The sequence below is a fragment of the Lepus europaeus genome, chromosome 17, assembly GCF_033115175.1.
Source record: "Lepus europaeus isolate LE1 chromosome 17, mLepTim1.pri, whole genome shotgun sequence".
NCBI lineage: Eukaryota > Metazoa > Chordata > Mammalia > Lagomorpha > Leporidae > Lepus > Lepus europaeus.
Window position 1 is genome coordinate 27,506,187 of NC_084843.1, and position 24,710 is coordinate 27,530,896.

Consider the following 24,710-nt stretch of genomic DNA (forward strand, 5'->3'; position numbering starts at 1 on the left):
AAAAGGCAAATCCTTTGTCTGTAGTGTCAGAGATTTGTGTCCACCTTGTGGAACATCCAAACCGTTATGTTAGGTGATTGTGCCCTAGCGAGAGATTCTGATTATCCTGCTTGGAAAGTTACTGTAGTATAGCAACCAGTGGAAGGAATGGTGCTCTCTCAGTGGATCTGTGGTTTTGTTTCTGGTTGCTGTTTGTTCTAGTTTCTATGCTATTGGCTGTTTTATTCTGCTTTCAGCCACTTTGAGCTAAAGTGTTCTAAAAAAGAATCAATTTTTGCCTCTAAAGGAAGCTCTAAGGACCTGATTTGATCTAAGAATTCTCTTGATTCTGAGTGCCCTCAATGCCATAAGATAGGGAATGGGCACTCTGGCTAAATTCCCCAGATTTCTTCTCCTCTGTGCCGAACTAGAGGCAGTAAAATGCCAAAATCATATTTGCCCTTGAGGACTTAACAGTATAGGAATCAAGAGCACTACTTTCTTTGTACATATTTAATGTAGACCTCTCTCAGCTGACATATTTAGAGTGGTTGTGGGGGCCGGCGCCGTGGCTCACTTGGTTAATCCTCCGTCTGCAGCACCATCATCCCATATGAGTGCCGGGTTCTAGTCCCGTCTGCCCCTCTTCCAGTCCAGCTCTCTGGGAGAGGCAGTGCCCTCTGGGAGGGCAGTGGAGGATGGCCCAAGTGCCTGGGCCCCTGCACCCACATGGGAGACCAGGAAGAAGCACCTGGCTCCTGGCTTTGGGTTGGCACAGCACCAGCCATAGCGGCCATTTGGGGAGTGAACCAATGGAAGGAAGACCTTTCTCTCTGTCTCTCTCTCTCACTGTCTATAACTCTACCTGTCAAATAAATAAATAAAATAAATTAGAGTGCTTGTAGCAGCCCTGTCTGGTCTTTTATAACCCAGAAAAGGACCCTGTTCTTCAACCCACCACTCTGTGAATTACTGTCTAATTACAAATCTATACACAGTTGACTGGTGACCTGTATATGAATGCGTTTCCAAAGAGTCATTATCATCTAGTCCCTTTCATCCTTGCCTCAGTTCTATGGAAAAGGCAAAAGCAGGGGTGGGCCTTTGGCCTAGCAGTTACAACACCAGTTGGGATGCCTACATCCCACATTGAGTGCCTGGGTTGATTTCTGACTCTGTTCCTGATTCCAGCTTCCTGCCAGCAGGTAATGTTCAAGGGGTTGGGGTCCTTGCCATCCATCTGGGAGACCTGAATTGAGTTCCTGGCTCCCAGCTTTGGCTCAGGCCTGGCTACTGTGGGCATCTGGGGAGTGAATCAGAGAGGGAGCTGGTACACTCATGTTCGCCTTCTCTCTCTCTCTCTCTCTGTCTCTATGTGTGTGTGTCTCTGTCTCTCTCTCTCTGCCTCTTTTTTTTTTTTTTTTTTTTTTTTGACAGGCAGAGTGGATAGTGAGGGAGAGAGATAGAGAGAAAGGTTTTCCTTTGCCGTTTGTTCACCCTCCAATGGCCGCTGCAGCCGGCGCATCTTGCTGATCCGAAGCCAGGAGCCAGGTGCTCCTCCTGGTCTCCCATGCGGGTGCAGGGCCCAAGCACTTGGGCCATCCTCCACTGCCTTCCCGGGCCATAGCAGAGAGCTGGCCTGGAAGAGGGGCAACTGGGATAGAATCCGGCGCCCCAACCGGGACTAGAACCCGGTGTGCTGGCGCCGCAAGGCGGAGGATTAGCCTGTTAAGCCACGGCGCCAGTCATGCCTCTTGAATAGTTTTTTTTCCCCAGTGCACAAGCAGAATCCTTATTAGGTGTCTTTGATAAGGCAAGAGGGGGTGCCCTATCCTACTGATGCTGGGTTTCCTTTGAGATGTCTCCATCATTAACCGGTGAAACTCATACTTCCTTGCGTCCCCTGCACCGTCTTCACCCGCCTTTCATCCTGATGCACAGGCTCCCTCGGGCTCCTCTTCCTCAGGGCCCCGGGGTTACCATATGTCCCAGGAGCTTCGAACATGCCTTCCATCGTCTCAGTACAACATCATTCGTTTGGACTGTCCCTAGCTGAGCATTCTGGAGCCAGGCTTTTGAAAGGAACCAACTGGTACATCAAGGGTTGATTCAGTTTGGTGGAATTAAGATTTTTTTGTTGTTCATAAGCAAGTAAATTGGGGATTAAGTTAGATCTAAACTTCAAAATAAATTAATTAATAAAGGCAGGAGGACCTTGTAAGTCCCTGAGCTGGGCATTGATTGAGTTTATAAGTACACACCCTGAAAAACACAAGTTGGGGCTGGTGCTGTGGCGTACATGGGTAAAGCCGCCGCCTGCAGTGCTGACATCCCATATGAGCACTGGTTTGAGTCCTGGCTGCGCCACTTCCAATCCAGCTCTCTGCTATGGTCTGGGAAAGCAGTAGAAGATTGTCCAAATCCTTAAGCCCCTGCACCCGCGTTGGAAACCTGGAAGAAGCTCCAGGTTCCTGGATTTGGATTGGCACAGCTCTGGCTGTTGCGGCCAATTGAGGAGTGAACCAGCGGAATGGAAGTCTCTTTTTCTCTCTCTTTCTCTCTGTGCCTCTCCTTCCCTGTGTAACCCCAACTTTCAAATAAATAAATAAATCTTAAAAAAGAAAAAAAAAGCAAAAACCCTTAAGTGGCTTATGCCCAGCTGAAAATTGTTCTAAACCTTATTCATTGCCACTGGGAGTCCATTTAATGTGTCAGAAAGGAGTGTGGAGCTGTGCACAGGTTGAGGAGAAGAGTACAATAGAGGAATCTCTGGTACTATTGAAATAGCTAAGAATTCCTAGTCTTGAGTCAGCTGATGTGTCAGCCTGAATCATTCTAGCCCAACACAAGATAGAATAATAAAACCAAAAAAGACATAAGCTTACTGTCCACTGCCATACACCTCTTTTTTGACTAGTCATGATTTATTGTACTTATTTTTAATTATAATTTTGAATTATAACTAACATATACCATAAATAGATTATTAAATATTTATGTAACAACTACCACAATCAAGATGTAGAACATTTCCATCATCCAAAAACAAACAAACAAACTCTCTTATTACCATCCTGTAGTCAATCTTCAACCTGAATTTGGGCACTAGGCAAGCACTGAAATGATTTCTATATATTCAGTTTGCCTTTTATAGAATTTCATATAAATAAACTTATGTACTATGTGCTCCTTTGTGTCTGGCTCCTTTGTGAAATTCATATATGTGTGATACTACTAGGTATTTATCCAAGAGAAATGAAAATGCATGTCCATGTCCATCCACATACTTGAACACAAATGTTCATAGCAGCATTATTCATGATAGCAAAAACTAGAGGTAACCTAAATGCCCATCAACAACTTAATGAATAAACAGTTAATCCATACATACAATGAAATATTATTTAGCAGTTAAAAAAAAGGATACATTGGGAGTAGTTAGTTTGGGTTTGATTTCCTGGTTCAGGCTCCTGAATCCCTCTCTTGCTACTGCAGAGCAGGGGAGACAGTGGTGATAGCTGAAGTAATTGGGTTCCTGCCATCCATGTGAGAGACCTGGATTGTATCTCTGTCTTCGACTCTGGCTGTGGTTGTTGCAGGCATTTAGGTAGTGAACCAGTGAATGAGAGTTGTCTGTCTGTCTTCCACTCCAATAAATACATTAAAAACTCTTCTAAAGGAATAAAATACTGGTGGATGCTACAGCATGAATGACTCTTAAAAACATGACATGATGCTAAGTGAAGAAGACAGTCTCAAAGACCACATATTGTTTGATTATATTTATTTGAAATATCCAGAAAGGGGAAATCCGTGGAGACAAAAAGTCAATGGAGGAGACCCATATTCCTTGCTACACATGGAATTATGAGCTTTTTTAATTTTAAGAGTTTTAGTGCTATGTAGTGTGTTCATAACAGGTTTTTTGGTGTATTTTGTTTGTTTCAGATTTTTTAATTTATTTTATTTATTTATTTGAAAGGCAGAGAGAGAGCGCGTGCAAGCTCTTCTGTCCACTGGTTTACTTCCCAAACAACCACAACAGTCAGGGCTGGGCTGGGACCCCAGACATTCATCTGGTTCTCCCATATGTGTGGTAGGAACCCAAGTATTTGGGCCATCTTCACTGCTTTCCCAGGTACATTAGCAGGAAGCTAATCAAAAGTACAGCAGCCAGGATTCGAACTTGCTGCTTCTTTGGGATGCCAGTGTAGCAAGCAGCAGCTTAACCTGCTAAGCCACAACACGGGCCCCTGGTTTGTATTTGTTTTGTTTTGTTTTTTTGTAGGTTGTAGTTACAGAGTTACAGAGAGAGAGGGAGAGACAGAGAGATCTTACATCTGCTAGTTCACTACCCAGATGGCCACAATAGTAAGGCTGGGCCAGGTTAAAGCCAGGAGCCTAGAACTCTCATGTCTCCCACATGGTGTCAAGGGCCCATTTCTGCTGCTTTCCCAGGTGCATTATCAGGGAACTGGATCAGAAGTGGAGCAGCTAGGACTCAAACTGATGCCCATATGGGATGCCAAAGTAGACTGACATCTTAACTTTCTGCTCTACAATACAAGCCCCATATAATTGTTTTTAAATTGACCTTTCTCCCTGCAGCCTTAATTCATAAATCAGAACTTTTGTAAAGGTCCTTAGGATTTTCTATATAATCATACCATATATGAACAAATTTGGTTTTACTTCTTTTTTTGAAGTCTATATGCCCTTGATTTTTTAAAATTTATTTGAAAGGCTGACTTAGAGAGAAGGAGAGACAGAGATCTTCCATCAGCTGCATCATTCTCCAGATGGCTGCAATGACCAGGGTTGGGCCAGGCCAAAGCCAGGAACTTCTTCTAAATCTCCCACCTGGGTGGCAGGGTCCCAGGGATTTAGGCCATCTTCTGCTGCTTTCCCAGGCACATTTTCAGAGAGCTGGATAACAAGTGGAGCAACTGGAACTGGAATTGGAGAATACTGTGTAGAATACTGGTATCACAGATGGTAGTTTTACCCACTAGACCACAATGCCACCCCCCACCAATACAACATTGAAGTGGGGGGATGGTGGTGTGGCATATAAATCTTTTTTTAAAAAAATTATGTATTTATTTGAGAGGCAGAGACATAGAAAGTTCTTCCATCTGCTGGTTCACTCCGCAAATAGCTGCAATGGCCAGATCTGGGCTGATGCAAAGCCAGGAGCCAAGAGCTTCTTCTAGGTCTCCCATAAGGGTACAGGGGCCCAAGGACTTGGGCCATCTTCTGCTGCCTTCCCAGGCCATCAACAGGGAACGGGATCAAAAGTGGAGCAGCCTTGACTCAAACCAGCTCTGCCTTTCAAATAAATAAGTCAATATTTTAAAAAATATTGAAATGGCAAGATGACATCTTTGCCATATCTTAAGGGGAAAGCATTTGGTCTTTCACCGTTAATAAGTAAGCTGTAGATCTTCCTAAAGTCCTTTTATTTCATTGAGGTTCCCTTCTTTTCTGAATTTGCTGAGAGGTTTTATTATAAATAAAAATTATACCTTGTAAATGTCCTTTCTGCATTTTTGGATGATCATATGGAATTTATCCTTTATAACGTGTGTGATTTTTTAAAATATTAAGCCAGCCTTAAGTTTCTGGGCTAAATCTCTCGTGGTATCATATTTATATTTTATTGAATTGGAGCTGCTAATATTTGTTAACTATTTTTATTTCAGTGTTTTAGAGGGAGATTAGTTCATAGCTTTTTTTAAAAAAAAGATTTATTTATTTACTTGAAAAGTTACACAGAGAAAGAAGGAGAATCTGCTGGTTCACTCCCCAGATGGCCACAACAGCCAGAGCTGCGCCGATCTGAAGCCAGGAGCCAGGAGCTTCTTCCTGGTCTCCCACGTGGGTGCAGGGGCCTAAGGACTTGGGCCATCTTCTACTGCTTTCCCAGGCCATAGCAGAGAGCTGGATCTGAAGTGGAGTAGCTGGGTCTCAAACCGGCGCCTATATGGGATGGCGGCATTGTAGGTGGCGGCTTTACCCGCTGCTACACCACAGCACCGGCCCCAATGCTGGCCTTTTGAGGTGGAGAATATTTCTTCTCTGGTTTTAGAAGAATTTATGTAGAGTTGGCATTATTTCTTGCTTAATGTTAAGTAGACTTCACCAGTGATGCCATCTGGGCTTGGAACTTTCTTTGTAGGACAAAATTTTATACCCAATATTTTGTTAGGAAAGTTTTCAAACATACAATAAAGTTGAAAAATATAATTGTATAGTGAGGACCAATACAGCTGTTATGAGATTCTACCATTTACACTTTACTGTACTTGCTTTATCACATATCTAGGCTACAGGATGGAGCCCCACCCATCACATCATCTTATTTTTTTATACATTTCAAAGTAAATTGCACATATCAGTATACTTTTGGGGAAGCATTTTGATTATTAGTTCAGTTTATTTAATAGATTTAGGGACCATTAGGTATAGTTTCTATATATTCTTGAGCCAGTTTTAGTAGTTTATATCTTCAAGAAAGTTATTCATTTGTATAGGTTATTGATACTATTATGATAAATTGTTTTATAAATAAAATAAATTTCATTATGATAAAAATAGTCCTTATTTTTCTTGAAATGCTTGTAGGATTTAGTGTGATGTCCCCTATTATATGGGCAGTGTTGCGTTTTTTTCTTGTTCCTTATTGGTCTCTCTCATTTTATCAGTTTGTTAATCAGCTTTTAGTCTCATTGATCTTCTGTTTTTCTATTTCTTTCTTTTTCTTTTTTTTTTTTTTTTTTTGATAGGCAGAGTTAGAGAGAGAGACAGAGAGAAAGGTCTTCCTTTTCCGTTGGCTCACTCTCCAAGTGGCCGCTAAGGACGGTGCATTGCGGCCGGTGCACTGCGCCAATCTGAAGCCAGGAGCCAGGCGCTTCCTCCTGGTCTCCCATGGGGTGCAGGGCCCAAGCACTTGGGCCATCCTCCACTGTCTTCCCGGGTCACAGCAGAGAGCTGGACTGGAAGAGGAGCAACTGGGACAGAATCTGGCGCCCCAACCGGGACTAGAACCTGGGGTGCCAGCGCCGTAGGCGGAGGATTAAGCCTAGTGAGCCGCGGCACCGGCCCTGTTTTTCCATTTCATCACTCCTTACATAGTTATCTTTATAATTTCCTTCCTTCTGCTCACTTTGATTTAATTTGCTCATTTTCAAATTTCTTTTTTTTTTAATTGAAAAATTCTAGGTGCTTCATTAATTGACCTTTTGATACAAAATGACCTATTAAATTTGCAATTTGTGGTTCTTGGTGTTGTGGTCCATAGGACAAGCTACGAAGTCTTCAAACCTTGAGCTGAACTCCATGAGCGGTTATTTGGCTTTTGAATCGGTTTTTCCATGTCTAAGAGGTAGTAGCAGCAACAACGCCCACCTTCTATGCAGCTTCTTTCTTGGTATGATGAGCTTGTAAGACTGCCGCAGCTTCATCCACCTTGGGGCGGAGAAACTCGGGGGACTCCAGCATGTGCAGCAGCTCCGAGTTGTCCATCTCCAACAGCATTCCCCTGATCTTGCCCGCCAGGTTTGAGTACATTGTTTGGATGATCGGGAACACTTGTTCTCCCAGCATCCGTTTCTGCTCCTGGGGGGAGGCTGGGCTCACTCCTGTGGTTGCGTCCATGCGGTGACCCAGCGAGGTAGGAAGGTCTGAGCTGGCCTCACTCGTGAGCCTAGTAGTTAGCACTGGCTGTTGGCCGGGGCCCAGATTTCTTAAGGTAGAAACTTAGGTCATTAATTTTAGAGCTTTCTTATTTCTTTTTAAATTTTTATTTACTTAAAAGGCAGGGAGGGCTGGTGTTGTGGTGCAGTGGATTAGCCCCCTGCCTGCGATGCCAGCATCATGTATCAGAGTATTGGTTCAAGTCCCAGCTGCTCCACTTCCAATCCAGCTCCCTGCTGGTGTGTCTGGGAGGGCAGCAGAGGATGGCCCAAGTGCTTGGGCCTCTGCCACCCATGTGAGAAAGCAGGATGGAGATCCTGTTCTTGGCTTCAGCCCTGCCCAAGAGCTAACTGTTGGGGCCGTTTGGGGAGTAAACCAGCAAATGGAAGATATCTCTCTCTCTTTCTCTCTCTCTCTCTCTTTCTGTGTGTGTGTGTGTCCCCCAACTCTGCCTTTCAAATAAAATAAATAAATTTTAAAAAATTATTTCCTTATTTGAGAAGCAGAGTAACAGAGAAAAGGTGGCAGGGACAGAGATATATACCACCTGCTAGTTAACTCTGTAGGTCAAGCCAAGAGTCAGAAAATCCACCCATGGATTTAAGAATAATGGAGAAAGATTGAGCTAACTGTCCATTCTACAATAAAACTGGAGCTTACAGATTTGGAGTAGGTGTTACATAAACATAATTTCCCAGTGTCTAGTCCTACCCTTCTGATTAAAAGCATGTTTATGGCCGTCGCCGCGGCTCACTAGGCTAATCCTCTGCCTTGTGGCGCCGGCACACCGGGTTCTAGTCCCGGTCGGGGCGCCGGATTCTGTCCCAGTTGCCCCTCTTCCAGGCCAGCTCTCTGCTGTGGCCAGGGAGTGCAGTGGAAGATGGCCCAAGTGCTTGGGCCCTGCACCCCGTGGGAGACCAGGAGAAGCACCTGGCTCCTGGCTTCAGATCGGTGTGGTGCGCTGGCTGCAGCGCTCCGGCCGCGGCGGCCATTGGAGGGTGAACCAACGGCAAAGGAAGACCTTTCTCTCTCTCTCTCTCTCTCTCTCTGTCTCTCACTGTCCACTCTGCCGGTCCAAAAAAAAAAAAAGGCATGTTTACAACATTTGGAAAGGAGCAGTGCAGGAGGGGTGACTATGACCCTGATGCAAGCCTCGAGTACAGCGCGGAAGAAACCTACCAACAATTCCTAGACTTCTATGATGATATGCTCCCTGAGTTCAAGAATGTGGGCAAAGTGGTTCAGTTTAAGGTCAGCTGCAACTTGGAACCTCATCTGAGGGGCAATGTGTATGTTCAGTATCAGTCGGAAGAAGAATGCCAAACAGCCCTTTCTCTGTTTAACGGGCGATGGTATGCAGGCCGACAGCTTCAGTGTGAATTCTGCCCAGTGACCCGGTGGAAAATGCCATTTGTGGTAAAAGACAATGTGATGGTTTTTTCCCCAATCATTCCACTGTTACATGAAGGAATATTCTTAGGGAAAAGATGATCTTTTAAAGGGAGGAAACAGCTTTTTTTTTTTTTCTTACAAAGTAGATGAGCAGAGATCTTTATATGAATAAAAGACACCAGAGTTTCAATCTGTAAAAAAAAAAAAAAGAAAAGAAAGAAAGAGTATCTTCATTTGTCCCCTCCTGTCTTTTTGTTGTCGTACATTTTTTTCTCTTTTTTAAAGATTTATTTATTTATTTGAAAGGCAGGGTTACAGAGAGGCAGAGGCAGTGAGAGAGAGGTCTTCCATCCGCTGGTTCACTCCCCAAATGGCTGCAGTGGCCGAAGTTGAACTCATCCGAAGCAAGGAGCTTTTTCTGGGTCTTCTATGCAGTACAGGGACCCAAAGACTTGGGCCATCTTCTACCGCTTTCCCAGGCCATAGCAGAGAGCTGGATCAGAAGTGGAGCAGCCAGGACTCCAACTGGTGCCCCTATTGGATGCCAGCACCGCAGGCAGTGGCTTTACCCAGTACGCCACACTGCTGGCCCCCATACATTTTTTTTCTTCAAGGATTGTTTTAAATTTCAGAATACATTGTTCTTATTTTTTGTTTGAAAGAGTCTTACCTGTTTCCTCATTTTTAAATGTATGTAAAAGAGCAATTTCTGTTTATTTACATATTTACCTTTCCTAGTGAGTGGTTTTCATTCCTATTTATAGATTCAGGTGATGTAATTTTCCTTCTGTCAGAAAAACTTTTAATATCTTGTCATGCAGGACTGTTAGCAACACATTCTCTCAGACTGTTTATTTCACCTTCATTTCTGAAGGATTTTTTTTTTTTTTCTGGATCTAGAATTCTAGGTTAACAGTTTTTTTTGTTTTGTTTTGTTTTTTTTCCCCTGTCAGCACAGATATCATTCCTTTGTCTTCTGGTTTGCATGGTTTCTGACAAGTAGTGTTAATTTCTTGTTCCTCTGTACTTAATGTGTCTTTTCTCAATTTTTAATATTCTCTCTTTTTTTTTTTTTTTTACAGGCAGAGGGGACAGTGAGAGAGAGAGAGACAGAGAAAAAGGTCTTCCTTTTTGCCGTTGGTTCACCCTCCAATGGCCGCTGCAGCCGGCGCATCTTGCTGATCCGAAGCCAGGAGCCAGGTGCTTCTCCTGGTCTCCCATGGGGTGCAGGGCCCAAGCACTTGGGCCATCCTCCACTGCCTTCCCGGGCCATAGCAGAGAGCTGGCCTGGAAGAGGGGCAACCGGGATAGAATCTGGCGCCCCAACCGGGACTAGAACCCGGTGTGCCGGTGCTGCAAGGCAGAGGATTAGCCTATTGAGCCGCACCGCCTGCCTTTAATAGTCTCCTACCACTGGTTTTCAGCGATTTTATTATAAAGTACTTTGTATCTATCATTTTGCTATTTATTATGTTAATAGACTTCTTTAAATACTTAAACACGTTTATGATAGCTCTTTAAATATCTCTTCTAATTCCATCACCTCTCCCAGTTAGGGGTCTTTTTCTATTGGCTGATATTTCCCTTGGTTATAGACCAGATTTTTCTGTTTCTTGACATGTCTCTCAATTTTTTTGATTCGATACTGGGCATTGTGATTGTCATGTGGTTGAGTTCTTAATTTTATTGTCTTCAAATAGTGTTGGAAAGATATTTAGGAAGGCAGTTATGTCTGATCCCTTTGAAACTTCTTACAAATCTCCATGTAGTTTAGAGCCACTACTAAGGCGTGACCATTTGGGCATTCCTTTTGAATGTCCATGTGTTCAGCAAGTACTCTCCATTCTGGTTGGTCAAAATTCAGACACCTCCCAGTCTCAGGTGAACTGTGAGAATTGTTCAGCTTACAGATTTTCCATCAGTCTGGTTGAGGCAAACCGTATATGTAATCCTTACAATCAGTGGAACACTGTGCAGCTTCCTGAATGTCCTTTGCCTGCCTCCCTCCCCTCTGGTTATTGCCTCATAAAATCCAGCTACTCCTGCCCCCCCACATCAAATTGGTCTCCTTAGTACAATAGACTTCCATGTTCATGGTGTCTTCCTTCTATCAGGATTCCTGTCCTACACTGCCTGTAGTCCAATGCCTGAAATAAATTGTTTCCTTCCCAGTTCCTACTCAATCATGACTGCATGTTGAAGTCCTGAACTACATTAAAATACTATAATATACTCGAGTTATCCAGCTGAATTTTTAAAATGTTGTGCACTTTTTCAGAGAACCTTTCCCGTTCATATATATTGTGTTGTCCTACTTCATTCTCTCTCTTCTCTCCTCCTTCTTCAGTTACTGCAGTGGAAAGTCTTGAATGGATGTTGGAAATGGCATACTCATATATAATGAGCATTTTTATATTATTTTTATTTATTTAAAGATGATTCACTAAGAGTTACCTCTTCCTTTCCCCCATTTTTCCATTCTGTTCTTGTGCCCAGGTGCCAGCCCTAACATTGATCATTTACAAAGGCTTAAAGGGGAATTGAGGCCGGCGCCATGGCTCAACAGGCTAATCCTCCGCCTTGCGGCGCCGGCACACCAGGTTCTAGTCCCGGTCGGGGCAACGGATTCTGTCCCGGTTGCCCCTCTTCCAGGCCAGCTCTCTGCTGTGCCCCGGGAAGGCAGTGGAGGATGGCCCAAGTGCTTGGGCCCTGCACCCCATGGGAGACCAGGAGAAGCACCTGGCTCCTGGCTTCGGATCAGCAAGATGCGCCGGCCGCAGCGCACCTGCCGCGGCGGCCATTGGAGGGTGAACCAACGGCAAAGGAAGACCTTTCTCTCTGTCTCTCTCTCTCTCTCACTGTCCCCTCTGCCTGTCAAAAAAAAAAAAGGGGGGGGGGATTGAAAAATAAAGCTTTCGGGTTTCAGGCATTTTTGTACTTTTTAGCTGTCTGCTGGGTCCCTCTGCTTCTCTTAGGCCATGTCATCAGATCAAGCTTTGTCCTGAGAGAAGCGTGAGCAGCAGCATCTAGGGAGCTAGTAGTTCCTCTGCATGCTAGTTGGCCTTGGAGCTCATGAATCTAATTGTTTTCTCTCCTTGTCTTCTGAGATGTGAATCTTTTGGATGCTGTATGTAAGCAGGTACTAAAAATAGCTCAGCAAGATTTTGAACCTGGCTGCTCAAAGATCACTGTGTGTGGCTACTCAGATTGTTTTGGACAGTTATCTAATGAGTACAGCGCACAGTTGAGATGAATATATGCAGTCGAAATTTGTTGCTAAATTGAACACATCTCTGAGGAGCATTTCAGAATGGATCAAACCTGATTTCTGGGAAGCTGAAACTCTAGTTTTGTGTGTTTTAGGGGTAAAAATGACATTCTTTTTGACCTTTTCCATCTTTGCTCATCCTTGGTACAGGGCTTATTTCCCAGTGTCAGAGCTGAGCCTAAGCAGTCTGCCATTCAGTGACTCCCCTGCTGGAGCCTGAGCTGTCAGGCCAGACTCCCAGACCTGTGCAAGCTAACGGTCCTTCCTGTAGCTGCACTCAGAATTGACTACCACAGTAATATGAAATGGAGGAGGTGAGGGCCAGTGCTTTGACACAGCAGGTTAAGCTGCTTCTCAGGGTGCCTGTATAGAGTATCAGTTTGAGTCCCAGCTACTCGACTTGCAATCCAACTCCCTACTAACACATCCGGGAGGCAGTAAATGATAGCTCAAGTGCTTGGGCCCCTGCTGCCAAATGGAGACCCAGCCCTGGCTGTTGAAGGCATTTAAGGAGTGAACCAGTGGGTAGAGGATCTCTGTGCCTCTTTGTCTCTCTCTTTCTCTCTCTCTCTCTCTCTGCCTCTTTGGGATTCAGCCTAAATAAATTTTTTTTTTATTTTTTTTTAAGTAGAAGTGATAAAGAAGAGACCCTAGATTCTTTAAGTATACTTTTCTTTAAAAAAAAAAAAAGATTTATTTATTTGAAAGGCAGAGTTACAGAGAGGCAGAGAGGCAGAGAGAGAGAGAGAGAGAGAGAGACAGACAGAGAGAGAGGTCCTCCATCCGCTGGCTCACTCCCCAAATGGCCGCAACAGCTGGAGCTTAGCTGAGCCAATCCAAGGCCAGGAGCCAGGAGCTTCTTCTGAGTCTCCCACGTGGGTGCAGGGACACAAGCACTTGGATCATCTTCCACTGCTTTCCCAGGCATATTAGCAGGGAGCTGGATCAGAAGTGGAGCAGCCGGCGCCGCGGCTCACTAGGCTAATCCTCCGCCTTGCGGCGCCGGCACACCGGGTTCTAGTCCCGGTCGGGGCACCGATCCTGTCCCGGTTGCCCCTCTTCCAGGCCAGCTCTCTGCTGTGGCCAGGGAGTGCAGTGGAGGATGGCCCAAGTGCTTGGGCCCTGCACCCCATGGGAGACCAGGAGAAGCACCTGGCTCCTGCCATCGGATCAGCGCAGTGCGCCGGCCGCAGCGCGCTACCGCGGCGGCCATTGGAGGGTGAACCAACGGCAAAAGGAAGACCTTTCTCTCTGTCTCTCCTCTCTCTCACTGTCCACTCTGCCTGTCAAAAATAAAAAAAAAATAAAATAAAAAAAAAAAAAAAAGAAGAAGAAGTGGAGCAGCCGGGACTCGAACAGGCACCCATGTGGATGCGGGCACTGCAGGTGGTGGCCTTACCCAGTATGCCACAGCACTGGCCCCTAATTATCTTTTTCTTAAAAGATGTGGCACTGTCTCAACCAAGCAGCCACTAGTCAGTTATGTTGCTGACTCCACATTTCATGCTACCGGCTTGACCCCATATGTGCTTCCATCTGAAGGTGTGCATGTCTGTGCTGGTTGGTCTTGATTCCCCAGTTTGTATCTTAGTTCCATGAAGGCAGGACTTGGCTCTGAGGGCATTAGAAGCCTGTCAGAGTGTTAAGAACAATGCAGAGGGGACTGTCAGGATCTAACGCTAATCTTACCATGTGACCTTGATGAGAGATTCCTTTCCTTTTTGGGTGGGCCTGTGTTACTAAATTAGCGCACAAGCATGTTGAGTGTTTACTGTTTCTTAGGACTGTGTTTGGCTTTGTGAAAAATCCTAATGGGACACTGGGTCCCTTCCTTCTGGGTGCTGAGCTTCAAGCTCTGACAGTTCAGTTTGGAAGTCAGTAATAGCAGCCTGTTTGTTTCTCCAGGAGAGGACCTGCCACTCTGCCTGCCTATACCTGCTAATGCTCAATCCCTCAAGCAGTTATATTCCCCCCGCCCCAGGAAATGCCTCCCTGGAAAGCCTGGGGAATACAGATGTCTTCCAGAAAGGTTGGCGAATTGGGGGAATTTTCTTGTTGATGGCAGAGGTTTGGAGGAAAGCTATGGAAATAGGTCAGTTTTCCCAATTTCAGTTCATTAAACAGTTAACAGGTCCTAGCAGGGTGCAATCAATAATAATGACAGTTACACTTACTACCACTTTCTATGTGTCAAGCACTATGCCTGGCACTTACATATATGCTGCTTTATTTAGTCTTCAGAGTAAGCCCTAAATGATATTATTATTATTAATCCCATTTTTAGAGATGAGAAAGCTGAGGTTCCCCCACCTCTACCCTGATTATAACGACTGAAGCTGGGATACGAGTCCAGGCAGGCTGACTCGAGAGCCATACTCTTAAGCACTGTGCTAGCTTACAAATGACTCGGATTGGTTGAAACTGTTTCAGTACCCAGGTGCAGCTGGCCCGACAGTGACCCTCCGGAGTCTGTACTTAAGAGAACATCTTTGTAATGCTTCTTGTTTGTCTTGAATTAACCCTGAATTTGGAAGAATGAGTGTGGATGTGGCGGAAGAATTGACTTTTTGCTTTTCTCTCATGAGAATTCCTCTTCCAAGTTGACCAACACTTGACTTCCACTTAATATGAGAATACCACTGAGAGGATGTCCTTAGCCTGATGGAATTGCAAAGTTAGAGATAGACCTCTAGTGCTTGTGGCTGAAAAGAGAGCTGTTCTTCATTAGGAGACACATAGCCAGTCCTGGGAAAGGTCTGGTTTTAGGAAAGTACAGGAAGGGTGGGAGGCTGGATTAGGTCCTTTCACAGAAAAGAGCATTTCAGCCCTACAGCAAATCCGGAAGAGGGAGTCAGGCAAGGCCCTGAGTAAGTCATTCTCCAGAGTATCTCCCTTTGAGTGCAGGGACGTTTATTGGGTTTAGGAGGGGAAAGGCTTCAGCCTTCGTGCCTGAGAAATAGTAGATTTGACTTGTCATGTCATCCTGCCTGGATTATGAGAGGGAGACCTCGGTCTTATTTGCCTACAACCCCTTGGACCTTCTCATTTACTCAGCAGTTCATTTGCCACTGATGATTTTTTTTTTTTAAACTCTTTTTTTTTGACAGGCAGAGTGGATAGTGAGAGAGAGACAGAGAGAAAGGTTTTCCTTTTTGCCGTTGGTTCACCCTCCAATGGCCGCTGCGGCCGGCGCATTGCCCTAATCCGAAGCCAGGAGCCAGGTGCTTCTCCTGGTCTCCCATGAGGGTGCAGGGCCCAAGCACTTGGGCCATCCTCCACTGCCTTCCCGGGCCATAGCAGAGAGCTGGCCTGGAAGAGGGGCAACCGGGACAGAATCCGGCGCCCTGACCGGGACTAGAATCCGGTGTGCCGGCGCTGCAAGGCGGAGGATTAGCCTGTTAAGCCACGGCGCCGGCCAGCCACTGACGATTTCTGAGAGCCTACGTGTGCCCAGCACTGTTTCTTTTGGGATAGGACATGCTCAGCCCAGTAAAGTGAGGCAGTGAGTAGTTTAGAGATGTGGACTGGGGAGCAAGCCTTATTATTCAGACCTTCTTGGTTCTTTGGGCACCAGGAGAAGCATGTCCCTAAGCTATTGTGAGGGATGAACTCTTACTCATTTTGCCATGAGTTCATTCTTCCTCCATCATCGGCTTTTAGAATAAGTAGTACCTGGGGCTGGTGTTGTGGTGTTAACGCATTAAGCCTCCACCTGCAATGCTGGCATCCCATTTGGGCACTGATTCGAATCCCAGCTGTTCCACTTCTGTTTTTTTTTTTATTTATTTTTATTTTTTATTTTATTTTTGACAGGCAGAGTGGACAGTGAGAGAGAGAGAGAGACAGAGAGAAAGGTCTTCCTTTGCCGTTGGTTCACCCTCCAATGGCCGCCGCGGTAGCGCGCTGCGGCCAGCACACCGCACTGTTCCGATGGCAGGAGCCAGGTGCTTATCCTGGTCTCCCATGGGGTGCAGGGCCCAAGCACCTGAGCCATCCTCCACTGCACTCCCTGGCCACAGCAGAGAGCTGGCCTGGAAGAGGGGCAACTGGGACAGGATCAGTGCCCCGACCGGGACTAGAACCCGGTGTGCCGGCGCCGCAAGGCGGAGGATTAGCCTGTTGAGCCACGGCGCCGGCCTCCACTTCTGATTTAACCCCCTGCTAATGCATGGGAGAGCAGTGGAGGGTGGCCCAAGTGCTTGGTTCCCTGCACCCATGAAGGAGACCCAAAAGAAGTTCTAGGCTCCTGGCTTCATCCTGGCCCAGCTCTGGCCGTTGTGGCCATTTAGAGAGTGAACCAGCAAATGGAAGACCTCTCTCTGTCTTTCTGTCTCTCCCTCTCTTTGTCTGTAACTCTGCCTTTCAAATAAATAAATAAATCTTAAAAACAAACAAAAAAAGGGACCAGCGCCATGGCACAGTGGGTTAAGCCTATGCCTGAGGTGCCAGCATCCCATATGGACACCAGTTCATGTCCCAGCTGTTCCTCTTCTGATCCAGCTGTTTGCTATGGCCTGGGAAAGCAGTGGAAGATGATGCACATGTTTGAGTTCCTGCACCCGCATGAAGACCCAGAAAAAGCTCCTAGCTCCTGGCTTTGGACTGGCCCAGCTCTGACTGTTGCAGCCATTTGGGAAGTGAACCAACAGATGGAAGATCTCAATCTCTGTCTCTCTCTCTTTCTTTCAGTAACTCTACCTCTCAAATAAATAAATAAAAATCTTAAAAAGAAAGAGAGAGGAAGAAGGGAGGGAGGAAGGAGTAAATAAGTAAGTAAGTAAGTAAGTAAATATGTAATACCTGCTCAGGTACCTCTGGTGGAAAAGAAAAGCAAGGCAGCATCCAGACACAGGCCTGGTGGTGGGGTTTGTGGCTTCAGAACTTGGTTCCTCAGACTGTCCTTTCCTGCTTGATAAATGAATGAGGTAAAAATAATAGATAAATAAATAAATCCCTATTCTCTAGTGAGTAAATATCTGAAATAGAACACATGGTCAGGGAGCGGCGCTGTGGCATAGCGGGTAAAGCCACCCACCACCTGCAGTGCCGGCATCCCATATGGGCACCGGTTCAAGTACCGGCTGCTCCACTTCTGATTCATCTCTCTGCTATGGTCTGGAAAAACAGTACAAGATGGCCCAAGTCCTTGGGCCCCTGCACCCACGTGGGAGACCCAGAAGAAGCTCCTGGCTCCTGCCTTCAGACTGGCAGAGCTCCGGCTGTTGCAGTCATCTGAGGAGTGAACCAGTGGATGGAAGACCTCTCTCTCTGTCTCTGCCTCTCTCCTTCTTTCTATGTAACTCTGACTTTCAAATAAATAAATAAATCTTAAAAAAAAAAAAAAAGTCAAAATTCAGTGGAAGAGATAGATGGAGATGATCATTCCAGTCCTCTAAAAAAGCCTTTTTCGGCCGGTGCCGTGGCTCAACAGGCTAATCCTCTGCCTTGCGGCTCCGGCACACCGGGTTCTAGTCCCGGTCGGGGCGCCGGATTCTGTCCCGGTTGTCCCTCTTCCAGGCCAGCTCTCTGCTGTGCCCCGGGAAGGCAGTGGAGGATGGCCCAAGTGCTTGGGCCCTGCACCCCATGGGAGACCAGGAGAAGCACCTGGCTCCTGCCTTTGGATCAGCATGGTGCGCTGGGCAGCGCACCTGCCGCGGCAGCCATTGGAGGGTGAACCAACGGCAAAGGAAGACCTTTCTCTCTGTCTCTCTCTCTCTCACTGTCCACTCTGCCTGTCAAAAATAAAAATAAAAATAAAAATAAAAAATAAAAAAGCCTTTTTCTCTTCTGATTCCCTCTGATTCCCTTTTAACTCCTATTAACTGCTTCAGACTATCCAGAGATTAATTCTTCTATCATCAGGGCTTGTTAGGGTTAAAACAGAAGCATATGGAAGTGGGACAGGATGATTCGTTTCTTGGGAAAAGTGGAAGATTGGCCTTGCTCTATGTGCATTTATTGTGCACAGGCATCCGTCTCCATGCCTGAGGACCGCAGGCTGGCTGAGGCCTAAAAAGCCTGACTGAAGACTACTGACCTTTGAATTCAAGCTTCTTCAGTGAGTTCTTAGCAATCAGAATAGCAGCCAGAAGCAGGTATGCTGACGGTGAGTGTGGAGTGGTCTGTAGAGTCAAGGTGGTTTGTACCAGCTGTCAGCAGGGTTGAGCCAGGCCTTCACCTGCTGCTGTGCGGATCGGCAGCCCTGGAGCTGCAGAGCCTGGCGGTGATGGAGGCCCAGACAACGAGCCACCCTTCAGCAGGTCCCCTCCCCAGTTCCTCACGTCAGGCTGCTCACTTCTCAGGAGGAGTTAGTTTGAATTCCTTGGAACTTTGGTCTCTGAAGACAAGTTTGTCCTGTAAACCCAAGAACATGCCCCAGGTTAAACTAGCATGCAGTACAGGAAGAGCATTAGATTAGGAGTGAAAAAAATTCTGGTGTCTAATCCCAGGTTTATGGCTTTGGGCAGTTGATAATCTTTCTGGGCTTCTGTTTTTTTGTCTGTGAAATGAAGGTCATGAAGTGGGTAGGTGATTTCAGAGGTTGTTTCCAGAATGATTATTTCTGTGGTTCTGACCCTCTGGTGACATGTTCATGCCCCTCCACTGCTCCATTCAGTTTGCTTTTCCCTCACCTAAGTTGAAGCAAAGTAGTATTTTTTTCTTAAGATTTTTTATTTCTTTATTTGAAACCCAGAGAAAGAGGGGGAGAGACATATATCTTTCTCTGCTAATGCACTCCCCAAAATGGCCACAGTGGCCAAGATTGGTCCAGGCCAAAGCCTGGAGACTGGAACTCCATCTCAATCTCCTTTGTGAGTGGCAGGGGCCCACAAACATGAACCATCTTTTGCAGCTTCCCCAGGCACATTAACAAGGAGGTAGATCTGGAGCAGAGCAGCTGGGACTCCAGCTGGCACTCTGAAATCAGATGCCAGAATCACTAGTGGTGGCTTTACCACTGCACCACAGTGCCAGCCTCAGCAAAGTGTTTTAAGGCAAAGAAAAGGGCATGAGCTCCTTGAGACTGAGGCCATTTGTATACTCCCTGTCATCCACTTAAATCCAAAAAATACTCCCCTGTGGTAAAGAATAATTTATGCACATAGGATATTTGGGACAGTTTAAGTAGGCGAGTCTTTCTTGTACTGTGAAGGTAGTTACTGATGGATCCTAAGAGCTGTGCAGGTTACTCTGTAGCCATTAGGATTCATCAGCTTTTAAGAAAAGCTCAAAGTTTCTATTCATGTATCATTTTAGGAAAACGAGTTCAAGTTCCATTTTGTAGAGAAGGGCTGAGGCTCAAAGAAGTTGCAGGAGTGGTGTGAGGTCCTGTAACAAGGAACAGGGCTCCTACTGGAGTTCTCTCTGCCAGGCTCTTCCCAGGACCTGCTTTCTGAGGTCATGGGTAGACATGGAAGAGCCTGGGACTTTAGACGCTTTATTGATTTTGAAGCTACATTGACCTCAGGTAGGCATGGGAAGCCCACAAGCCCAAGTGAAAGCAGGTGGCCTTGTGCTCGGGGAACATACTACCTGGTGGATCGGAAAGGGATCTCAGTGGAGTGCAGGGGAGTTGGAGTTCCAGGAAACAAGATACCAAGGCTGCAAATTGTGGTAAAAAGCACAAGGCCTATGTTGAGGCTCAAATGGGACATTTTCTTAATGTCTGAAGCTACAGAGGTCAAAGTCAAGTACCAGACCCAGCAAGTACCCATAGTGCTCTGAAGTCCAGAATGGGCTGGGGCCCAGACCTGAGCTTAGAAAGTTTTCTTCCCATAGGAGTAAGAGAGAAGTGATGAGGGCAGGAGACAGCAGACGCTCAATGAACTGTCAAGCAACTTTCCCCCGGGCACAAGAGGAAAGGAGGTTAACCTGCAAGAAAAGGCCAAGGAGGCAGAAATGGCAATGGGCAGTATCTGGACAAGAGGAGAGCTGAGGTCATGCTCTCTCTGAAGTACATGATCCAGCCCAGGCCCCTGGTTTCCTTCCAGGGGGCCTTCTCTGCTTTCACCTCCCTGTGGCAAATGAAGCTGGGCTATCCTGGCCAAAGCAAACTTTACTGGGAAAGGAAAAATCTGCATTTTCAGCAAGACCTTAGACTTTCCACTTTGCTATGGCAAGAGCAGAGAGCCCAGGTGATCAGAGCAGACTTTCCTGAAGCCTGAGGCTCTCTAGATACGGGCATAAGGTGCAGCTGAGGCCAGCGCTGTGCCGTGGAGGGTAAAGCTGCTGCCCACAGCACCAGCATCCCATATGGGTGCCAGTTCATGTCCCTGCTGCTCCACTTCTGACCTACTAATGGGCTAGGAAAGCAGTGGAAGATGGGCCAAGTGTTTGGGCCCCTGCCATCCATGTGGGAGACCCAGATGAAGCTCCTGGCTCCTGGCTTCTATCTGGCCCTGGCCATTGCGGACATCTTGGGAGTGAACCAGCAGATGGATCTCTCTCTCTCTCTCTCTCTCTCTCTCTCTCTCTCTCTCTAACTGTAACTCTTTCAAATAAATAAATCCTAAAAAGAAGAAGCAGAAGAAGGTACAGCCAACTCTTCAGCTGCTGTGCCTTTTTCTCAGACATTGGCTTTAGGATAGTTTCTATCTTTCGGTACCTGACACTTTTTTTTTTTTTTTTTTTTTTTTTTGACAGGCAGAGTGGACAGTGAGAGAGAGAGACAGAGAGAAAGGTCTTCCTTTGCCATTGGTTCACCCTCCAATGGCCACCACGGCCAGCGCACTGCAGCCGGCACATTGCGCTGATCCGAAGCCAGGAGCCAGGTGCTTCTCCTGGTCTCCAATGGGGTGTAGGACCCCAGCACTTGGGCCATCCTCCACTGCACTCCCGGGCCACAGCAGAGAGCTGGCCTGGAAGAGGGGCAACCGGGACAGAATCCGGCGCCCCGACCAGGACTAGAATCCAGTGTGCCAGCACTGCAGCCGGAGGATTAGCCTAGTGAGCCGCGGTGCCGGCCCTGACACTTTTAAGGAAAGGCTGAGCCTAGGTTGCTGAGGCTGCCCAGATTTTAAGACTTAGGAAAGCATATATTACTCTGTGCTGCCTGGCTCCTGAGGGCTGGTCCCATCTTAGAGGTATTTGTCTTTTCTGGACTTGAGCCAGTCACTTTTTTTTTCTTTTAAAAATTTTATTTATTTGAGAGGCAGCGTTACTGACAGAGAGAAGGAGAGAGGTCTTTCATCTACTGGTTCACTCCCAAAATGGCTGCAACAGCTGGAGCTGGGCCTATCAGAAGCCAGGAGCCTCTTCTGGGTCTCCCATGTGGGTGCAGGGGCCCAGGCACTTGGGCCATATTCTACTGCTTTCCCTGGCCATCAGCGGAGAACTGGATGGGAAGAGGAGTAGCCGGGAAATGAACTGTCACCTGAGCTATTCACTTTGGAGCCAAGGCCATGGCTGTAGCTACTCTGGCCACACCTGCAACCACGTGCATGATTACACTGTGGTTTACTGTGTGGTGGCTGTCATTGCTGAGTTCCAGTCCTCCTGCCTGCAGAGCTGACAGACGGAACCAGAAGCAGAGGCACCAGCCCATACTAGGGTCTGTGGGCCACAGCTAGGACTAATGATCTCGAGGAGCTGGGGGTCTGGAGGGAAGAAAGCTGGGCCAGCCCTTTGCCCTGCTGTCCTGCCCTCTGAACTCACATGTAGAGACTGTCCTGTCAGGACCAAGCCTTCCAAGCTCTTCTGCTCTTCTCTGTCCTCAGGAATTCTTGGTAGGTAAAGTGATGGCTACCCCATCTGCCCAGGTACAAGTTTAGACTGGTGAAGGGGACAGATAGTTACTTTTCTGCCCTTGAGGAGTCTGCCCTCCATTGCTCTGAGCTGTCCTGGCTCTGGCTTAGTCCCTTCCTTCATCCCTCTGCCTTCTGCCAAAGTTAAGTGTTGCTCATCTCTCATGTATTTCCCCCAAGCTCCCTTCTGAGCAAGGAGCGCGTCATAGTGTCAGACTTCCCTTCCAGTGAGTTCCACTTCACCCAGATTACCAGAGGCCTTCTCTCTCTCAGTCTCTCCTGTCTGCCCAGCTCACTTCTAACTTGATGGAGTGCCTGTCTCCCAGCTGTCCTGGCCTTTGACTCATGGTCTTACAAGCTGAAGTCCCATCGGCCTGGCTGTGGCAGTCACTTCTTTCTCTAGCCACAGATATCCAATGCTGCTGGAATCAGTGGAAGTCCAAACCCTTCATCTATCGAAAGTCAGAACAAAAGGCTGTAGCTTAGTCTTGAAAATGCCGCTACAACCCAAGGCTGGGATTCCAGAAAGTTCAGTCTAGGCACTGGGGTAGGAAAACTGACTTGGCAGTGAGAGATGGAAACAATTGCAGATGGTGCTGAGGAACATCCGAGAACTGAAGAAATATGGTTCCCAGAAAGAGAGAAGGAAGGAGACATTGGCAAAGTCCTCCTCAGGAACTGTGACCGCCTGGCCGGAGAAAGCCTCTGGGTGTGGCTGAGAGCACGCTGGTGGGCTCAGGGACACTGCTGAGTTCACTCAGCTGTCACCTCTTCTTGTGTGCGCTTTTGTTGTTTTTTAACCGTGCCCACAACGAACAGGTTTGGTGGACAGCAGGGCTGTCAGGACAGGTGAGGAATGGGAGAGATTAGAAAACGGCCCCGGAGGGAGCTGAGGAAGTGTTGTCTGCGGCCAGGTTTCTTTCTGGGTTATAAGTAGGAGCAAGTGCTCCCGGGGGGGGGGGGGGGGGTTGCAGCAGACTGAATCCAACCAAACGGCAGCAGCGTGGGGCCGGGTGGCCTGGGATTTGCATGACCCAGGCCCCACCTGGCCCTTGACCTCTCTCAGGTGCTGGAGGTGGTGCGAGCCAACTACGACACACTTACACTGAAACTGCAGGACGGCCTGGACCAGTATGAGCGCTACTCGGAGCAGCACAAAGAGGCTGCTTTCTTCAAAGAGCTGGTGAGTGCCCCGTCCCTGCCTGTGTCTCTTAGGGGCCCGTTCCCAGCCGTTGTCTTCCACCATGCAGGTGGGCATCTGGGGAGCAGCTGTGGTGTGCCAAAGGCTGCTAAAACTACTAAAGAGTCTTCCGGGATCAAACACGCAACTTCTCTACCAAAGCAGACCAGAGCCAGGCAGTGAGAGAAGAGGACATTCCTGAGACAGCAGTGCCCACCGCTCCCCTGCAGCCATGGAGACGGCCCTTGTGCAGCCCCAGCTAGGCCTGGAGTTTGATGTGTGTCCCCTGTGGCAGCTCAGGCTCATTACTCCTTGTCCTGTCCTCAGAGCCACTAATGAGAGTAATTGATTCTTTGCCTCCTTACGTAATCACTTCTTCCTCAATTCCTAACTGGTTCCTAGTCAGTAGCCACCCAGTCGGATTCTCTAGTCTTCACTCCCTGCCCCCACTCCCACTTCCAATCAAGCAGCTTCCTACAGACCCCACTCTCAGCCCCCCGAGCCAGTGAGCATTTGCTGCGCCTCCTACTCCACGCCCAGTCAGCATCGATGCAGAACTGCTCCCTCCCTACTCAGTGTCCCTTTCCTGCTCCTGCTCTGTGCTCAGTTCTGCCTCCGGAAAAGCTCGGCTCCCTATGGCCCTGCCTCCCTGCTGCACAGGCCTTGGTACCCACTTCCCAAGTCCCCCAACCTCCTTCCACTGGGACAGAACTCGCAGTAGGCCATTCCCTACTTCTCTGTGCCAAGTCCAGAGCACAGCCTGCCTCTGACCCTGACGTGGCATTTCTGAAGATTTCAGGTAAGGATGATAGGCTCTGCACTGAGTTGATTGGGAACAAGGAAACCATTAGCGTGAGGAGTTCATAGCATAGCCCAGCATTTTTGTGGGATGGTTGGCAAGTCGTTTTCTTGTTTGTTCAAAGATGTATTTATTTATCTTGAAAGAGTTAGAGAGAGAGAGAGAGAGAGAGAGAGAGAGAGAGAGAGAGAGAGAGAAGGAGAGACAGAAAGATCTTCCTTTCCCTGGTTTAGATGGCTGGGATGGCCAGCACTGGGCCAGGCTTTAAAGCCAGGAGCCAGGAGCTTCTTCCAGGTCTCCCTAGTGAGTGCAGGGACCCAAGCATTTGGACCATCTTCCACTGCTTTTTCCCAGGCTATTAGCAGAGAGCTGTATCGGAAGTGAAACAGCTGGGATACAAACTGGTGCCCATATGGGATGCCGGCGTCGCAGGTGGTGACCTTACTGGCTACGCCACAATGCTGTCCCTAGCTGGGAAGTCTTGGCATTGATGTGGGGGTATTACCAAAAGCCAGTAACAAAGAAAATAGGTATTGGGAGATGAGGATGTTGTGAGGGAGACAATTAGAGGAACTATGCTTTGACTTTTTGGCACTTAGCTCTGCCTTACTGAGTTCTACTTATATTTGTTCCTTAGACTCAGGGGAGCAAAGA

The 24,710-nt window shown here is 47.2% G+C and overlaps 1 protein-coding gene across 4 annotated transcripts in view; it reads left to right on the forward strand.

Annotated features, from left to right (window-relative positions):
* The window catches only part of ARMH3 (armadillo like helical domain containing 3), a 215,393-nt gene that overhangs the window by 187,661 nt on the left and 3,022 nt on the right, over positions 1-24,710 (forward strand). For all 4 annotated transcript variants that reach the window (XM_062214560.1, XM_062214559.1, XM_062214561.1 and 1 more), the window contains one exon: positions 23,144-23,260. In XM_062214560.1, coding sequence (XP_062070544.1) covers positions 23,144-23,260 — 117 coding nt within the window. The remainder of the gene's footprint in view (positions 1-23,143; positions 23,261-24,710) is intronic.